Source organism: Oncorhynchus kisutch, linkage group LG5 (assembly GCF_002021735.2).
Source record: "Oncorhynchus kisutch isolate 150728-3 linkage group LG5, Okis_V2, whole genome shotgun sequence".
Lineage (NCBI taxonomy): Eukaryota > Metazoa > Chordata > Actinopteri > Salmoniformes > Salmonidae > Oncorhynchus > Oncorhynchus kisutch.
In genome coordinates, this window is record NC_034178.2 from 40,869,946 (window position 1) to 40,886,467 (window position 16,522).

At 42.2% G+C, this 16,522-nt stretch overlaps 2 protein-coding genes across 16 annotated transcripts in view; both read right to left on the bottom strand.

Annotated features, from left to right (window-relative positions):
• The window catches only part of LOC109891042 (eukaryotic translation initiation factor 4 gamma 3), a 69,680-nt gene extending 59,417 nt beyond the window's left edge, over positions 1-10,263 (bottom strand). For 8 of the 13 annotated variants that reach the window (XM_031825085.1, XM_020483324.2, XM_031825084.1 and 5 more), the window contains exon 1: positions 9,670-10,262. In XM_031825085.1, the coding sequence (XP_031680945.1) occupies positions 9,670-9,833 (164 nt within the window). In that variant the 5' untranslated portion in view covers positions 9,834-10,262. Of the gene's footprint in view, positions 1-9,669 lie in introns of all 13 variants that reach the window. The other 5 variants (XM_020483321.2, XM_020483322.2, XM_020483318.2 and 2 more) reach the window with 2 other exon arrangements.
• Positions 10,264-11,426: 1,163 nt separating this feature from the next.
• ece1 (endothelin converting enzyme 1) overlaps positions 11,427-16,522 on the bottom strand; it is a 28,929-nt gene continuing 23,833 nt past the window's right edge. For all 3 annotated transcript variants that reach the window (XM_020483326.2, XM_031825086.1, XM_020483325.2), the window contains 9 exons: positions 15,356-15,466; positions 15,159-15,257; positions 14,580-14,657; positions 14,159-14,262; positions 13,719-13,829; positions 13,443-13,510; positions 12,928-13,118; positions 12,301-12,396; positions 11,427-12,120 (listed from right to left, as the gene is read on the bottom strand). In XM_020483326.2, the coding sequence (XP_020338915.1) occupies positions 11,944-12,120; positions 12,301-12,396; positions 12,928-13,118; positions 13,443-13,510; positions 13,719-13,829; positions 14,159-14,262; positions 14,580-14,657; positions 15,159-15,257; positions 15,356-15,466 (1,035 nt within the window). In that variant the 3' untranslated portion in view covers positions 11,427-11,943. The remainder of the gene's footprint in view (positions 12,121-12,300; positions 12,397-12,927; positions 13,119-13,442; positions 13,511-13,718; positions 13,830-14,158; positions 14,263-14,579; positions 14,658-15,158; positions 15,258-15,355; positions 15,467-16,522) is intronic.

A 16,522-nucleotide genomic window follows, 5' to 3' on the forward strand; every position in this document is an offset into this window, starting at 1 on the left:
TCCAGTCATTGGCAGCAGAGAACTGGAAGGAGAGGCGGCCAAAGGAAGAAATGGTTTTGGCGGTGACCAGAGAGATATACCTGCTAGAGCGGGTGCTACAGGTGGGTGCTGCTATGGTGACCAGCGAGCTGAGATAAGGGTGACTTTACCTAGCAGGGTCTTGTAGATGACTTGGAGCCAGTGGGTTTGGCGACGAGTATGAAGCGAGGGCCAGCCAACGAGAGCGTACAGGTCGCAGTGGTGGGTAGTATATGGAGCTTTGGTGACAAAACGGATTGCACTGTGATAGACTGCATCCAATTTATTGAGTAGGGTATTGGAGGCTACTTTGTAAATGACATCGCCGAAGTCGAGGATCGGTAGGATGGTCAGTTTTACAAGGGTATGTTTGGCAGCATGACTGAAGGATGTTTTGTTGCAAAATAGGAAGCCAATTCTAGATTTAACACTGGAAGGAGAGTTTACAGTCTAACCAGACACCTAGGTATTTGTAGTTGTCCACATACTCTAAGACAGAACCGTCCAGAGTAGTGATGTTGGATGGGCGGGCAGGTGCAGGCAGCGATCGGTTGAAGAGCACGCATTTAGTTTTACTTGTATTTAAGAGCAATTGGAGGCCACGGAAGGAGAGTTGTATGGCATTGAAGCTCGTCTGGAGGGTTGTTAACACAGTGTCCAAAGAAGGGCCAGAAGTATACAGAATGGTGTCGTCTGCGTAGAGGTGGATCAGAGACTCACCAGCAGCAAGAGCGACATCATTGATGTATACAGAGAAGCGAGTCGGTCCAATAATTGAACCCTGTGGCACCCCCATAGAGCCTGCCAGAGGCCCGGACAGCAGGCCCTCCGATTTAACACACAGAACTCTATCAGAGAAGTAGTTGGTGAACCAGGTGAGGCAATCATTTGAGAAACCAAGGCTATCGAGTCTCCCGATGAGGATGTGGTAATTGACAGAGTCGAAAGTCTTGGCCAGGTCAATGAATACGGCTGTACAGTATTGTTTGTTATCGATGGCGGTTAAGATATCGTTTAGGATCTTGAGCGTGGCTGAGGTGCACCCATGACCAGCTCTGAAACCAGATTGCATAGCGGAGAAGGTATGGTGGGATTCGAAATGGTCGGTAATCGGTTTGTCGACTTGGCTTTCGAAGACCTTAGAAAGGCAGGGTAGGATAGATATAGGTCTGTAGCAGTTTGGGTCAAGAGTGTCCCCCCCTTTGAAGAGGGGGATGACCGCAGCTGCTTTCCAATCTTTGGGAATCTCAGACGACACAAAAGAAGTTGAACAGGCTAGTAATAGGGGTGGCAACAATTTCGGCAGATAATTTTTTTGAAAGAAATGGTCCAGATTGTCTAGCCCGGCTGATTTGTAGGGGTCTGGATTTTGCAGCTCTTTCAGAACATCAGCTGACTGAATTTGGGAGAAGGAGAAATGGGGAAGGCTTGGGCGAGTTGCTGTGGGGGGTGTAGTGCTGTTGACCGGGGTAGGGGTAGCCAGGTGGAAAGCATGGCCAGCCGTAGATAAATGCCTATTGAAATTCTCAATTATAGTGGATTTATCGGTGGTGACAGTATTTTCTATCCTTAGTGCAGTGGGCAGCTGGGAGGAGGTGTTCTTATTCTCCATGGACTTTACAGTGTCCCAGAACTTTTTTGAGTTTGTGTTGCAGGAACCAAATTACTGCTTGAAAAAGCTAGCCTTGGCTTTTCTAACTGCCTGTTTATATTGGTTTCTAGCTTCCCTGAAAAGTTGCATATCACGGGGGCATGTGGGAAAGAGACGGATAGAGGTGCTGATAGAACAAGAGAAAGTGAGAAGGAGTAGTTCAGAGTTAGAAAGTCAAATAGCAGAAAATCCTGTCTTGACTTCTCCACAAAATGACAAACTAAAAAAGTGTTGCTGTAAGAACCCAAATTCCAGACAAAATGTTGGCAGAAATCTCTATCCCCAGTCAAGTCAATGATTTGTCCGTTCCATTCCTATGCATTTAATCCTATCTGATAGGTGAATCCAGATATCTTTTGAAAACTATTTAACAAAAAAATTCCGCCTAACTACCTCTGAGACACCCTCTCGGAGAGTGGCAGGATCTGCCATTATCAACAGTGACCCTGGAGCAATTATGGTTTAGTGCCTGACTACAGTCTTCTCTACCCGTCTATTAGCACAGTGACTAACCCTGAGGCTCCCTCCCAGTCTGCCCATTAGTTGTAGCAGCCTGGAGCTATAGCCTACCTGAGGCTGAGTGCAGCTGAGTCACAGGATGTGACTGGAGCCCAGATGGTGCAGACACCCCTTCACTGTACTCCACTCTGCTGCCCCACCAGACCAGGCTCTCAGAGCACTGAATAAACACAGGGTTTAAGATGCAGCCTGCTGTGGCCTGGGACTGCTCTCTCACTACAGTTGGCCTACAACTGACATTGCTTATTCAGACCCCTTTATCAGATCTTGGATCAAGATTCTTGAGAAAATGTACAGTTGACTATAAATGTAATAAAACATCTCCTATCTTTAGTAACAGCCATCAAAGAGTACCATAGGCTTTTAAATCAGTGCGAGGACCCTATCCCTCCATAACATACAGAAGAAGTTGAGGACGCCTGAAAGCACTGCAAAATTATTCTTGAGGCTAAATGTTGGGGTTCAAATGACTGCACTATGGCATACCTATAAACTAATAGCCAGAATATAATCTAACATTCACAGTGCAAAATAGCACTAGGTCTCTCATCTGTAAATTAAAAAATATTTATGTACAAGAATCAGCTTGAAAACCTAGAAAAGGGGGTTGAGGAGTGAGACACTCCCAGCCTGCAAGGCATAGGCTAGACCTGAGCCATCTGAATGCTAGCTCAGAACTACTCAGCAGTTTATTTTATCTACAACAGCGAGTGGGCTTATGAGAACATTTCTACATGAATACACGAGGCACCTGTCCTAAACTCTAACGGCTGATATATGGCCCTACGTGACTTTTATGCTTTATTTGGATCCCTATTAGCATTTGCAGAAACTCCATGAGATGTTGTTTAATCTGTTTTTTAAAAGGTAATTTTGCTATTTTCTTGAGTAATTGGAGATGGGAGTTACACACAATCATGGCTCTGTATAATAATGTGCGCTGCCGTGAATTAGTTTTGGACTTGGGGACTGTGAAGAGACCCCTGGTGACATGTCTTGTGGGGTGTGTATGGGTGTCTGAGCTGAATGTTATTTGATTATGCAGACAATCTGGAATTTTCATCACAGTAATATTTCTCATAAAAACACCCAACCAGGAAAAAAATGGTATGCATGTTGTTGATGTTGGTTCCAGGGGTTGGAACCAAGATTCTTTTCCCATTGTTTTGTTCTGAATAGAATCATATTTTTGGGGGTTCTGTTCCATTGTTCCGACCAGCAAAATAAAGTTTCTAACAAAAAAGTAACGGTTTATTAAGTTCATTTCTTGTCCTTTTTAAACCTCTGAATTTTTATTTAGCAAAACAATAAATTACTTCACCAATGGATTGTACAGCTTGCTTTGGAGGGGGCAAAGCAATGTACATGCATTGGACAGACAAGTGCAGTGCAGTGTAGGGTGCGACTGAAATTTGCAGGTAAGGAGAGGGCTGGACATGTTGTTATGACGTTATCTGAACCAGGCCCACAGAATTATACCTATGGAGGAGTGGCTTCTATGAAGGAACTTTGAATGTTTTTGAACTTCAGAGATTTGGCTGAACTAATGTTGGACCAGTGCTAGCCCTTGATCATGATTCTAAGTTCCATTACATTACACATAATGCAGCTAGCGAACAAGCTTGAGTGTGCAGAGTGGCAAGAGAATTAAAAATAAAAACACATCTTACATTTTTATAGTTAATAAATCCAACATGAAACGTGATAGCTATAGTATCCTTAACTAGCATTGAAAAAGTGAATCCATTCTTCTCGAATAAAAAAAAATCTCAGAAATCTCATTTCTAAATCACGCCTGTAAGCGTCAGTAGCTACAGTAGACTGTGCATGCCTAGGAGGGAGGGGGAGGAAGCCTACACCACACGCAGGCAAAGATTTTCTATGCAAAATTCCAGTTGAGGTTTAGGTCTGAGAATGTTTTGAACCAAATACAACGCTTAAAATGTTTGATGTACTGTATTTAAGACCAGTTTATTATTAAATCACCCATTCTGATACTGACTAACTCCTTATTTAGAATTTCAGTGAATTCACTGGCTTTGAGTGTGGATGTACAGTGTGGACATATCCACATACATAGTCATTCTAGCGTCATTTAAGACCAGTGGCAAACCAACATAGAGAAGAGTAACGGCCCAAGGCAACTGCCCTGAGGGACACTGCACATATTTAAGTGATAATGCCCTCGAAGCGGCGCTTGGAGGATATATTGGCACTGGCACGTGTGTTGCTCGTCTCGGACCCTCAAACCATGTCAATATATCCTCCAAACATCAGCTTCGAGGGCATTATACTTTTATATAAACGGGTTACCAGCATATTTCAATATTTTCATTAAACATTTTGATGAATTTATTCATAATATTTCATCCTTCCACAAGATATAGACCAGACACAAATCTAGGGTTGCTACCCAAGCCAGCTGGTTGTTTGTTCTATTGGTTTGGTTGTGAGAGATGCGACCCAGTCGTTCAGTCCTTTTGTTCTGTATCTATAGACGCGAACCAGCGGTTCATTCTAAATGTTCCATTGCCATACTGGCTGGCAACATTCTTATCCCTTGCTTGCTAGCTAGCCAACTACAACTAACTTAAGTCACTTCAAACAGTGCAGCCAGAATAACAGCAAAGTAGCTGCATTTGCGATTGTTTAAGCTGTTTTCTAGTGACATTTGGATACATCCATAACAATGAGATAATAATTTGCGATTTCACCTGGCGTAGAAAATGGGCTCTCTTGTCAGGACACGTGTTCAGAGGAGCTAGCCAATAACACAGCTAACACAATCACTTCAAACTGAAGCTGGAAACATATTCCCCCTCAGGAGATTGAAAAGATTTGGCAATGGTCCTCAGATCCGCAAAACGTTCTACAGATGCACCATCGAGAGCATGGTTGTCTGACTGACTGGTTGTATCACTGCCTGGCATGGCAACTGCTCGGCCTCCGACCACAAGGCACTACAGAGGGTAGTGCGAACGGCCCAGTACATCAACGTGGCCAAGCTTCCTGCCATCCAGGACCTCAATACCAAGCGGTGTCAGAGGAAGGCCCTAAAAATTGTCAGACTCCAGCCACCCTAGTCAGACTGTTCTCTCTGCTACTGCACGGCAAGCGGTACCGGAGCGCCAAGTCTAGGTCCAAGAGGCTTCTAAACAGCTTCTACCCCCAAGCCATAAGCCTCCTGAACATCTAATCAAATGGCTACCCAGACTATTTGCATTTCCCATCCCCCCTCTTCACACTAGTGCTACTCTCTGTTGTCACGTATGTATTGTCACTTTAATAACTCTACCTACATGTACATACTACCTCAACTAACCAGTGCCCCCGCACATTGTATCGGTACCCCCCTGTATATAGTCTTGCTATTGTTACTTTACTGCTACTCTTTAATTACTTGTTACTTTTCTCTTTTTATTTTTAAACTGCATTGTTGGTTAGTAAGAATTTCACTGTAAGGTCTACTGGTTGTATTCGGCACGTGACTAATAAAATTTTAGTTGAAAGACAGAAAACTAGTTGCACTTAGTTTTGTTTGACCCGTTTTCTATTAATAGTTCTTTGTATATATACATAAAAATTACACTGATTCATGATTTTCGACTGGCTGAGAAAAGCTGCCTCCCTGTCTCATCCTGACACGTTAATTACTATGGGATATCTGGAGATCGAATTTGAATATTAAAACAATGTCGCAAATGTCAGAGAAACAGAAAGATTTATACAAATCTCCACTGTTGAAAACGAAATGTTAGTCTGAAAGAAATGTGAGATAATGTCTAAATGCTTTTTATAGTGGAGATCAAGTTCAAGAAAAGGCTGGGCTGATGAGACAGTGGATTGCACAGTCAGATGGAACAGAGTAAATTTTAACGTCATAGATTTAGCCGGTGGTAACTTGTGGAATAGACACCGGCTTGAATGCGGTTTTAACCAATCAGCATTCAGAATTAGACCCACCCGTCATATAACTGAAGTTATAAACTCTGTGGTTTGAGCCCTAAATGCTGATTGGCTGATAGCCGTGGTATATCAGACTGTATACAACGGGTATGACAAAAAATGTATTGTTACTGCTCTGATTACGTTTGTGACCAGTTTATAGTAGGAATAAGGCACCTCAGAGGTTTGTGATATATGGCCAATATATCACGGCTAAGGACTATGTCCAGGCACTCAGTGTTGTGTCGTACTTAAGAACAGCCCTTAGCAGTGGTATGTTGGTCATATACTGCATACCTTCGGGCCTTATTGTTTAATTAGAGAAGCTTCCATTGAAGAACACTCTCTGGGTTATATTGGATAAATAACTCCAACCATGTGATGGCAGGTGATGTAAAGCCATAGCAAGTGAGTTTCTTCAATAACAACTTACGATCAATAACATCAAAGGCTGCACTGAACAATAACCTCGCCGTTCCATGCTGTTTCTAATTAGTGGAACACACCCATAATGTCCCATTCATTCACTTTAACAAGTTAATTTGCTCATGATAAGAAACTATCAAAAATAAGCATGACAAAATAATGCTAGAAAAGTAAAGTGAAAGACAAGAATTAAGTGATGATGGTAGAAAGAGAAAGAAAAAATAAAGAGTGAGTGAGGCCTTTAGTTCCCGGCCCAGCCAGGGCTGCTGTAGTAGGGCACTATAAAAATCAGTTTTACTTTTCGCCGGAATCTGTTTTTACCCCAAATTCTGTTTACTTGGTTTCCGTTCACCTAGGTTTTTGCTCTCAAAAATCACACTTTATCTTAATAGAAAAACAACTAAATTCAATGTTCTAAGTCCACAACAACACTTCAACCACTTAATGTCTGGGAAAAAAGCTAAAACATTTTGATTTTGGGCACCAGCCAGAGACCATTGTTAGGTTAGCAATATTTCTATAGAGCTCATATGACTGCAGAGTTTGCAAAACAAATTGATATCATTCTACCAGGTAGGCATAGGCTACTTTGTAGATAACAATTAATTGAGAAAGCCTTTCCATCTCAACCAGAAGATGGTCATCATTACCATCATCGCTAAAGTGTACACATACATACCACACACTCCTGTTCCGTTTCAGAAAGTTGCAGGAAAATACAAATCACTGATGCATTTTGTTAATGTCTTATGTTTAACTTCGACAAATTAATGCATTTTCTTCATTATTTTATATTATTGAATTATGTCTGAATGTCTAGATTCTGTGATTGAGTCCACACCGCAGATTTTATAGGGCACTACTGTAGGCTGACCTGGGTCTTTGTTGTCAGACGGTGGGAAGCGCCGCCTTGGCCTCTCGTGCTGAATGCTAAGCAGCACTGCCATTGTCTGGGGAGTGCAGCAGTAGCCGCATGCACCGGGTTTCTCTCTTGCAAACAGGAGTAGCAACTAGCCCCGCCTACCCACCATCTCAGCCTACACACACACACACACACACACACAAATCCCTTCCATTGGGAGCATAGGGCAGACAGAGAATAACATGTTCCCACACTCTTGACCTCAGGGAGGCAGAGGGGCAGACACCAGGAGGGTCAGTGAGTTTAATGACATTGTTTTTCTATTGACAGAGAGGAATCTGCATAGTTTGATGCATCTTATCTGTCACCTCGCAGTTGTAGCCTAAACTTTTCTTTGCTCAACCTATAACAGTACTGCCTAAGTGGTGGTTACATGGCAGAATTAAGTTATGAAACCTGTTAGGTACCCAGTTGACATACAAACAAATATAGTATAAAAATGTAATATAGAAATGAAAGCTGCAAGAGGCCTGGAGAATCTTCCATTATCAGACTGTGGAACAGTCCCACCTGAGCGCCCTGGGGCATGAAGGAGACACAGTTGACCAAGATGAAAGACTAATGAATATGAATCTAGACAATGAGCAATGCAGAGATCACTGAGACACAGAGCACCATTGAACAGAGCTTGTAAGTCCAACATCCTACAATGTGAATGAAGCGGTGTAGATACACAAATTAAGATCCTTGGAACACCCTGGATACCACAGAAATCCTGGACTGAAGAACACCATCACTGTTATAGGCAGAAGCAGGAAGCTAATTCAACCCAATCCTCAAACCACCTCCACCGAGCTGTAAATAAAACAGGAGGTGACAGTACGACTTCACAGAATAGCATGAATAACAACCACAAAACAGCAGCATGTGCACTCTGTACACAATACTTCCATTATGACTGGACATTAGATTAAAACATCTTATGATTTCAATCATAAAAAGACACTAGGATAGATGCTAACTTTTAAAAAATGACCATTAGCAAGTATCCATCTCAAATGGATTAGGACAAAATCCGTGAAAATCAAGTAAGGAATTGTTTTTAGGAGGTCATATTTGGAATAATAATTCCACAGGGATCAAAAGTGTTGACAGGGACCAAGGGTTTCTGAAGTGAGGGAAATGCTCTTGATCCATTTGTTTACAAAAATGATATTTGAATCATGCCACATTATATTGAAGCTACACAAACTGGACAGAAAGTTAGCTGTCAAAATAATCCAAAAGCCACGAGTCTCAGTACGCAGTGACTTGAAATAGCTAGCTGGGCTTACTGAATATAATTCATACAATCATGAAATATGCACAATTAAACATATCCCTTCTTACAAATAAAATAGGTATAAAGCAAACTGGATCAGACTCAGTACACTAGTACTACCGTGCTACAGTAACGTAGCACACATTGCTACCAACAACCATATGCCTGGCGACACTCCCCTGTCAAGATGGGCATACCGGTGTTGCACCGGGTAGTAGATGACAGCCGGTGCAACTACCTCCTACATAGATAAATAACAACCGGTGTTAGTATCCCTTCTATGGAAACCGGGGAGGGGATCCTAGGCCCATGTAACTTACTACTAGCTAACATTCACTCATACTTGCTAGCAAGAATAACTAATGTTACAGTTTTAGGGTGATGGCTACATTTGGTTAGCTGGTCCACCCAAAACATTCATCTCTCACAAAGACTGCCCCCAATACTATAGTTAGCCAATGGGCTAGCGGATTAGTTAGCCGCTGCTACGTGTTTTCAGTTGCAAATGAACCTACCTCTCTAATATGAAAGTGGCTAGCTAGCTACCGCCGGTAAACGAAACAAAGCCGGTGGCCCTCTAGCAGTTAGTTGAGCCTACGCCACCTCGTCAAATTGAGTGTGATGTTAGTTAGCCAGCAGTTTCTGATCCACATATGCACACGTTCAAATTACATTGCAATTGGCCAACAAAATGCATCAAAATCAATTATGTGCAGTTTAGCAAGTCACGTTAGTCAACAAGCTACTAATCTGTTAACTAGCTAACATTAGCCAACTACCTAGCTAGCTAATTGTTCCATCCTGCTCTTCGAAACATCAGTCATTAACCCGCACCCAACCAATAACGTTACTAGCTAGATACCTAAATGTGTTTCCCCGAATACCTGACCAAGAGATGCCAGGGGCATTCTTGCCGATGAAGGATACTGAGGTGGCGGCACGGCGTTCGACTGAGGAGCACCTGGGGCTCCCGGTGGTAAAGACACGGAGGTCAGGGTAGCCCGCAGTTGGCTCGACGGAGACGGGACAGTTCCAGGTCCACTTACTGCGACAGTGGCGGGTTTTGGGACTATTTTCGTCGGCAAACTCATTGCAAAAAAACTAAACAATACACTAATAAATACTGATACAAAATATAGCTAGCTTGCATAAATGTAGCTAGCAAGCGTTTAATATTATTGAAGCAGGCCGCAAATCCTTTTCCCGACAGGGCTAGCTATTAGCAACGCAGAAAAGCTTTTTTTTCATGGAAAGTCGCTGTTCGGGTCTATGGTGTTATTCATGGGGACGGTGGGAGGTTTGCCTCCCTTGCCCGTCCAGGACCTCTGCAGATCCGGTTCAGTTCTTCCGAGCACTGTCACCGGTGTCTTTCCTCCTTCGATAATTTAACATTTGTTATCAACAACTGATTTTTCTATAGCTAGCTAATCATTTTTCCACGGAGATGAGAGACTTCGTTAACATGGCGTTGTGGCCGCTTCCAGTCCGGCAGGACAGACGATTCGACAATTCTCGTCCAATTACGGGTATGTTCGGCTTACCTAGAGCGATCGAAAATGACGCTTAATTTGTTGCATCCATGTGGCCCAAAATCATCTAGTCTACTATACTGATGAGCACTGCATTATTCTTGTTCTAATAAATAACTATGCTTGGTGCTATTTTTAAAGAATGCATGGTATTTATTATTTTAACTGCAGTGTCTGTCTTGAAGTGTGTGTGTAAAATAAATCATTTTAGTAACGAGGCAAGTCGGTTAAGAACAAATTCTTATTTACAATGACGGCCTACCGGGGAACAGTGGGTTCAGGGGAAGAACGACAGCCCGGGGATTCGATCCAGCAACCTTTCGGTTACTGGCCCAACGCTCTAACAACTAGGCTACCTGCCGCCCCATGCTACATTTATGGGGTCGTTCTCAAGAACCGCTCAATAATGTATACACATGTAATCAGGTTCAGGTACTGTAAAATGTACACATAATGATAATGTTGTATTTACATTCAAAGACCGAGAAGTCAAAACTTTCTAGTAGATTGTACTGTACTCAGTACTGCATTGTTTGTGTGCAGCGACATCTGTCGTTAATAACCATCAATTGACATACTTTTTTTTTCTAAGTAAAAAGACTGAATTATTTTTTCTTTGATATATGGATACGGTTTTTATTTGTTTTGGAATCAACAACTTCAAAGTCCCTTTGAAGCATCAGACGAGTCAAAGAAAAAGATGGGCATACAAAAGAATGCTGACAATATTTTTATTAGATAAGAAAAATATTTTTATGACACAAAAGCCTTGTCATGCATGAGAAACTCCAGAATGCGAAAACACTTTATGTGACTTGTTCGATGGTCAATACATCCTTCACAAGTTTCAGGAATTCTCTGATTGAAAACTAGTCAAATAATATGTCCCTTATCATATCAGGCATTCAGCAATTCGGAGTATCACTTCTTTACAACATCACTACTGTATAAACTGGAGACATTAAGCAATCAGACTTTACACAAATGATGATGTTGTGTTAAGTTTGTTGATGCAGAAATGACATACACATAGCTTATTGAATCGGGTCAATCATGGGCAATAATAAAATATGACTTTTACAATCTACTTGACTTGTATTCTAGATGTGATTGACGGTTTCCTCTGGATTATATTGTTTCAGTCCAAATCCAGTAATTGCAACTCGTCATTCTTTTGCAGTCTAAAAATATACAATAAGTGAAGACAACATATGGAGGTGGATTGATCAGATACAAATTGTAACAGTTAAAGAAAGAAACCGACAGAAAATAAATATCACTTCCTGTTGAAAAATAAGGCATATGACAACTCTACATAAAACCTGATTGAGAGAAGTTCCATTAGTTTTCCCTTTTTTTATAACCATTTCTTCGGTTTCCAGTGTTAAAATTGTTCCTCCTTTATATAAACACAAAGGCACATTTTCATAGAGTTTAAATGGGGGAAAAGAGGCAGCTTTCTAAAACAAATTGTCTTTATGAAGAGAGTTGGGGCTGGTTCAACCTCCAGCCCTCATAAAGACCCTGAGAAGGGTAAAGTGGGTAAAACAGATGGATTTTTAGTGGTATCAAGACAAATGCTCTCCTTCCTTAGAGACTTTGCCTCTATTTTGCTCCAAATCCCCAATGCCCATTTTGCCACCTGCCGTACAGACAAATGGGTAGCAAAGCATCACCAAAGCTCACACTTGTGTTTAGGGTTCATGGGGGAATCTGCCTTGCAGCCAAAGTGCTCAGAGAACTCATGGGAATTGGAGATGGTGCCAATAACTCGAAATCTTGATGGACTGTGTGGATCTGTGATGACGCCCTCATGCGAGCTTTCCGGAGTCCGAACTGAGCACCATACCTACACATAGCAGGATGCACAGACACACATATTAAGCATTTCAGAGTGAAAAGTCCTTAATTTACATTATCAATGTAATAGGTCATTATAATTAATACATAACACTGTTTAAGGTAGGCATGCTAGAGAATGCATTACTACATTTGCCACAGACATGGATATACTTTAAGTGGCACAAACCTGGGCAAATCCAACAAAAAATAATTGATGATTGGTCATCCCCAGGGCAGGCAGGGTGGCCTCCTCTCCATTCTTTGCAATCCAGTTCATATAAGCCTTCAAAGCAGACAAGGGTCATATTACTGACAGCATGCATTATCCTCCTCTCGCCATAGAGAACAGTATGAGAAAAAAAACTGTGGAGACTTTCTGCTCGCCCTCAGCTTTATTTCCTCCTCAGTCCTCACTAACAGACAGCGCTCATGCAGGTCCCCCTTTCTGCCATATGATTGGCTCATCTGCTCCATAACCTATGACTTTCATTTGACGGAAAGAATGTTTGAGAGCTCGCTCTGAGGCTGACCAAGCCACCTGTTGCATTTCCAGGCTTTGCTGTGATGTAGGCAACCCCGTTTTTTCCACCACAGAGTAAAGACACGACCCACAATGACCCAATCAAGTGAACAAGAAAACATGAAATGTGTGTCATAGTTCTGACCTTCCAAATACTGCATCTCACATTGATGATTCCGAAATGTCTGCACATTTACAGTACGTGTGTGTATAAGTTGAATTGCTCTTGTTCTTCATATTGTCAACTCTACTTTCTTCTATCCCACCCTAACAACACCTCTCTATCATACACACCTTGTAGGCAGCCTTCAGTCCACCATTGTCAGCTATGTTCTCTCCCAGGGTGTGTTTTCCATTGAGGGGTTCTTTGTTGATGCTGTAGTTACTGTACTGCTCCACCATACACTGGGTCTGCTTCTTAAAGGCCTCCACAGACGAGTTTTTCCACCAGGAGCGGAGGTTCCCATCCTTGTCGTACTCCCTCCCTTTAACATAAAATAAAAATATGCCGTAGAACTGGATGCCTCATTTAATATCGTAATGTATCACTTTCGGTGGGATGTTTTTTGGTGGGATATTTACAACAGCCTATAATATTTTTTTTTTTTAAGAGAGAGGGGAGACAAGATTATGCAGTCGAGATTCTGGTGAATTTGCAGGGGTCACCTCGCCCTGTAATCAAAGTGTCTCCCCTGCCATGTAAGTATACAGCCTTTATTTAAAAAAAAATTGTAGCAAAACTTCTTATTTCCCATATAAAGTAATAAGAATGAAGACAATACAACTTGTATTAAAATAAAAGATCTTACCTTGGTCATCAAAAGCGTGTGTCAACTCATGTCCCATAACTACACCAATTCCCCCAAAGTTCAGGGCCCTGGAAATAGATTCAAAATCCTTTCAAGTAAATAAAAGCATTTTATAACTTGCAATTCAATTCTTGGCTATGTGAAGACACTCAAGGAGACACACATACTGTATACAATTGATGAAGTATGGCGTGCACATGTGGTGTACCTGTATTTGTGCCTGAAATGGGGACGTATTAGGGAACTGTATAGGCTGAAGAGGGAAGAGGGACCTACTTTGGCCAAGAGCGGCTGTAAAAAGGAGCTTGGAGGATTCCTGCTGGGAGCACCATCTCATTCTTGGTGGGATTGTAGTATGCATTCACTGTAGGAGGGGTCATGCTCCACCTGTGTATGCAAGACATAGGATATAACACCAACTGAGCACAAAAGTCTGAGATCAGGGTGGTAAAAAACAGTATTTGACTCTCCCCTATCCCCTTCGCTAGGCTGTTGACTTCAGATCAGTGTGAAAGAATGAGAACCCTGAGCTACTCGGCTATGTAGTGAGAGAAAAGGATCAGTACAGCTGAGGGATATTGGTTCCTGGGGAACGTTTCTGGATGCCAGCAGTATTCCTTAGAGTCAGAATGGGAATTTGTTCCTGTCAGAGCATTTGACCTCCTCTCTGGAGAGGCGAGCAACAGGAGGGTGAGGGCCGGGTTATAGACACTCACTGGTCTCTGTTGGGGGTTTTCCTCAGCTGGTCCGCAGTCACTCTGGCAGAGAAGTTGTAGTACTGCATGACATTTTGGAAATACAGGTCAGACCCCACCTCAAACTGAGAAAGAGAGAGGAATCAGGTTAGAGAGAGAAAGAGGTTTACACACAAGCAATGCAAACAGGAGATACTGTAAGAGCAAATCAATTTCTATTGGTCACATACACATGGTTAGCAGATGTTATTGCGAGTGTAGCAAAATGCTTGTGCTTCTAGGTCCGACTGCAGCAATATCTAACAAGATTGACAACCCGCCTCAATACTAGGGTTACAGTAAGAGAACAAAGAGTTGTGTATTTTTATCAACATATGATATGACATGGACATCTTCATAAAACAGAAGTATGCATATTTATTTTAATTACATATTTACCTACATCATTGAACACTTTGTCAAGTTCCTTGGGGTCCATGATGAATTTTGGATATCCAACCATGTTGTAAATGGCATCAGCCTATAACAGAGCAGACGAGGTGAATTGAGACAGATGCTAACACCAGATGGCACTGTAGAGTTTGTTTCACGAGCCTTACGCGAAACATGACCATTACATTTGAGTAATTTAGCAGACAATCTTATCCAGAGCAACTTACAGTTAGTGCATCCATCTTAAGATAGCTAGGTGAGACAACCACATATCACAGTCATAGTAAGTACACTTTTCCTTGATAAAAGTAGCTATCAGCAAAGTCAGTGCTGGCAGGAAAAGACAAGTGTTAGTGCAAACAAGGCAAGGGTGTTCTTTTTTACTTTTTGTGGACAATGCTTTATGTGTCCTGCCGGGCAATCTCTTATGGAATACAATTGAAATGCTATAGCTGTAACAGACACAGCATGTTAATTATGAGGCAAGAAACATTTCCATAGTTTGAAGGTCAGTGTAATGACAATTCCCTCACTCTAACAGTGGAAGACATATTTCTGGCATTTATTCAAAGCAACTTGTCTCGCCCACCTTCTCTTTGGCTGCCTTTTTGGTCTCCTGGTCCATCCAGCCCACATACTTCAGACTATCCTCAAATGCCCATTTGATCTCAGAGACCATATCTTCTGCCTGACAGACAGGGAAAAGGAAAGGCATGTCAGAATCTCACCCAGGGGCAGCTCACAGTGGAGGTAGTGTGTGAGTGGGTGATACCTTGAAACACTTACAATGGCCTTGCTGTCCTCGTCAAAGGTGGCTTTGACAAACATGGCCCCGAGAGCAAAGCCGAGGGCACTGTCCGTGTCGCTGACGCACAGCTTCCAGCGTGGGGTGCAGCTCTGAAACATCACACTGAACACATGAGAACTATGACACCACACCACCGGAAACAATTACACCACCTACACACAAAAACACTGACATCACCTAAACACAGAAGATAGCACTGTCTCTCAGACTATACAAAGTCTATACAAATACTTGAAAACACTGCATGATCCTAACACAGCTTTTATAATGCCCCTCAAGCATGAAGTAGTAGTGTTGGTTTTGCATATGAAGCAAACAATCTTTCCTTGGAATCCTTTACCTCAAGGCGAAGCCAGGCCTTTATCAGAGTGTGTAGGGAGACAGCACATAACCCTCTAAAAGGGATGACTGTTGTTTTTGTGAGATTCTCAGAGATTGGCAATGACAGGACACTCCTCTCGCCCCCCAACTTCCCCTCTCCTACTATAGATATTAGAATCCAAACTGAGACTATGCAGCCAGGGGGAAAGGAAGAGGCCAACAGAGTGGAAACGGGTGCGCAAGAGACAAATAGGAGTAGATAAAGGGGACATAACGACAGAGGGAGTGATAGAGGTAGAATGGGAGGGGTGCTAATAGTGTAGTGTGGATGGTCTCAGGAATTGTGCACACACATTTGCAAACACGCACACACAGGACGAGAAAGCACTTGGTATGTTTCAATAGTGTGACCCCAACGGAAATCTAGCTCAGATAAGGGTTTGGATATCTGGAACCCCGACAGCACAACACAACACAGCAGATAGCTGTTAGCAGCAGACAGTTAAGGGAAAAAGCTGTCCGGTCAATTTAATGTGTGATGACAGTGATAGCTACTAAAATATTTTCTTATCAGCTCCTTGTTTAATTAAGTTCGCTACTGACAAGTGCATATCTTAATACGTTCTATCTATGCACATTTCCGTTTACAGTGTACTTTATAGCCACATAGTTTCAGCCACTCATTTATTTTTTATCTGTGCTATAAGCAAATATAGCTTAACTCTGTTGACTGAAGCAGCAGGAAAAGTCAGTCCCCTTGAGTACTCTTATCTGAGGTCTGTTGCCCATTTACCTGCCAGCTTAAAGCACTGACATTATCTCCA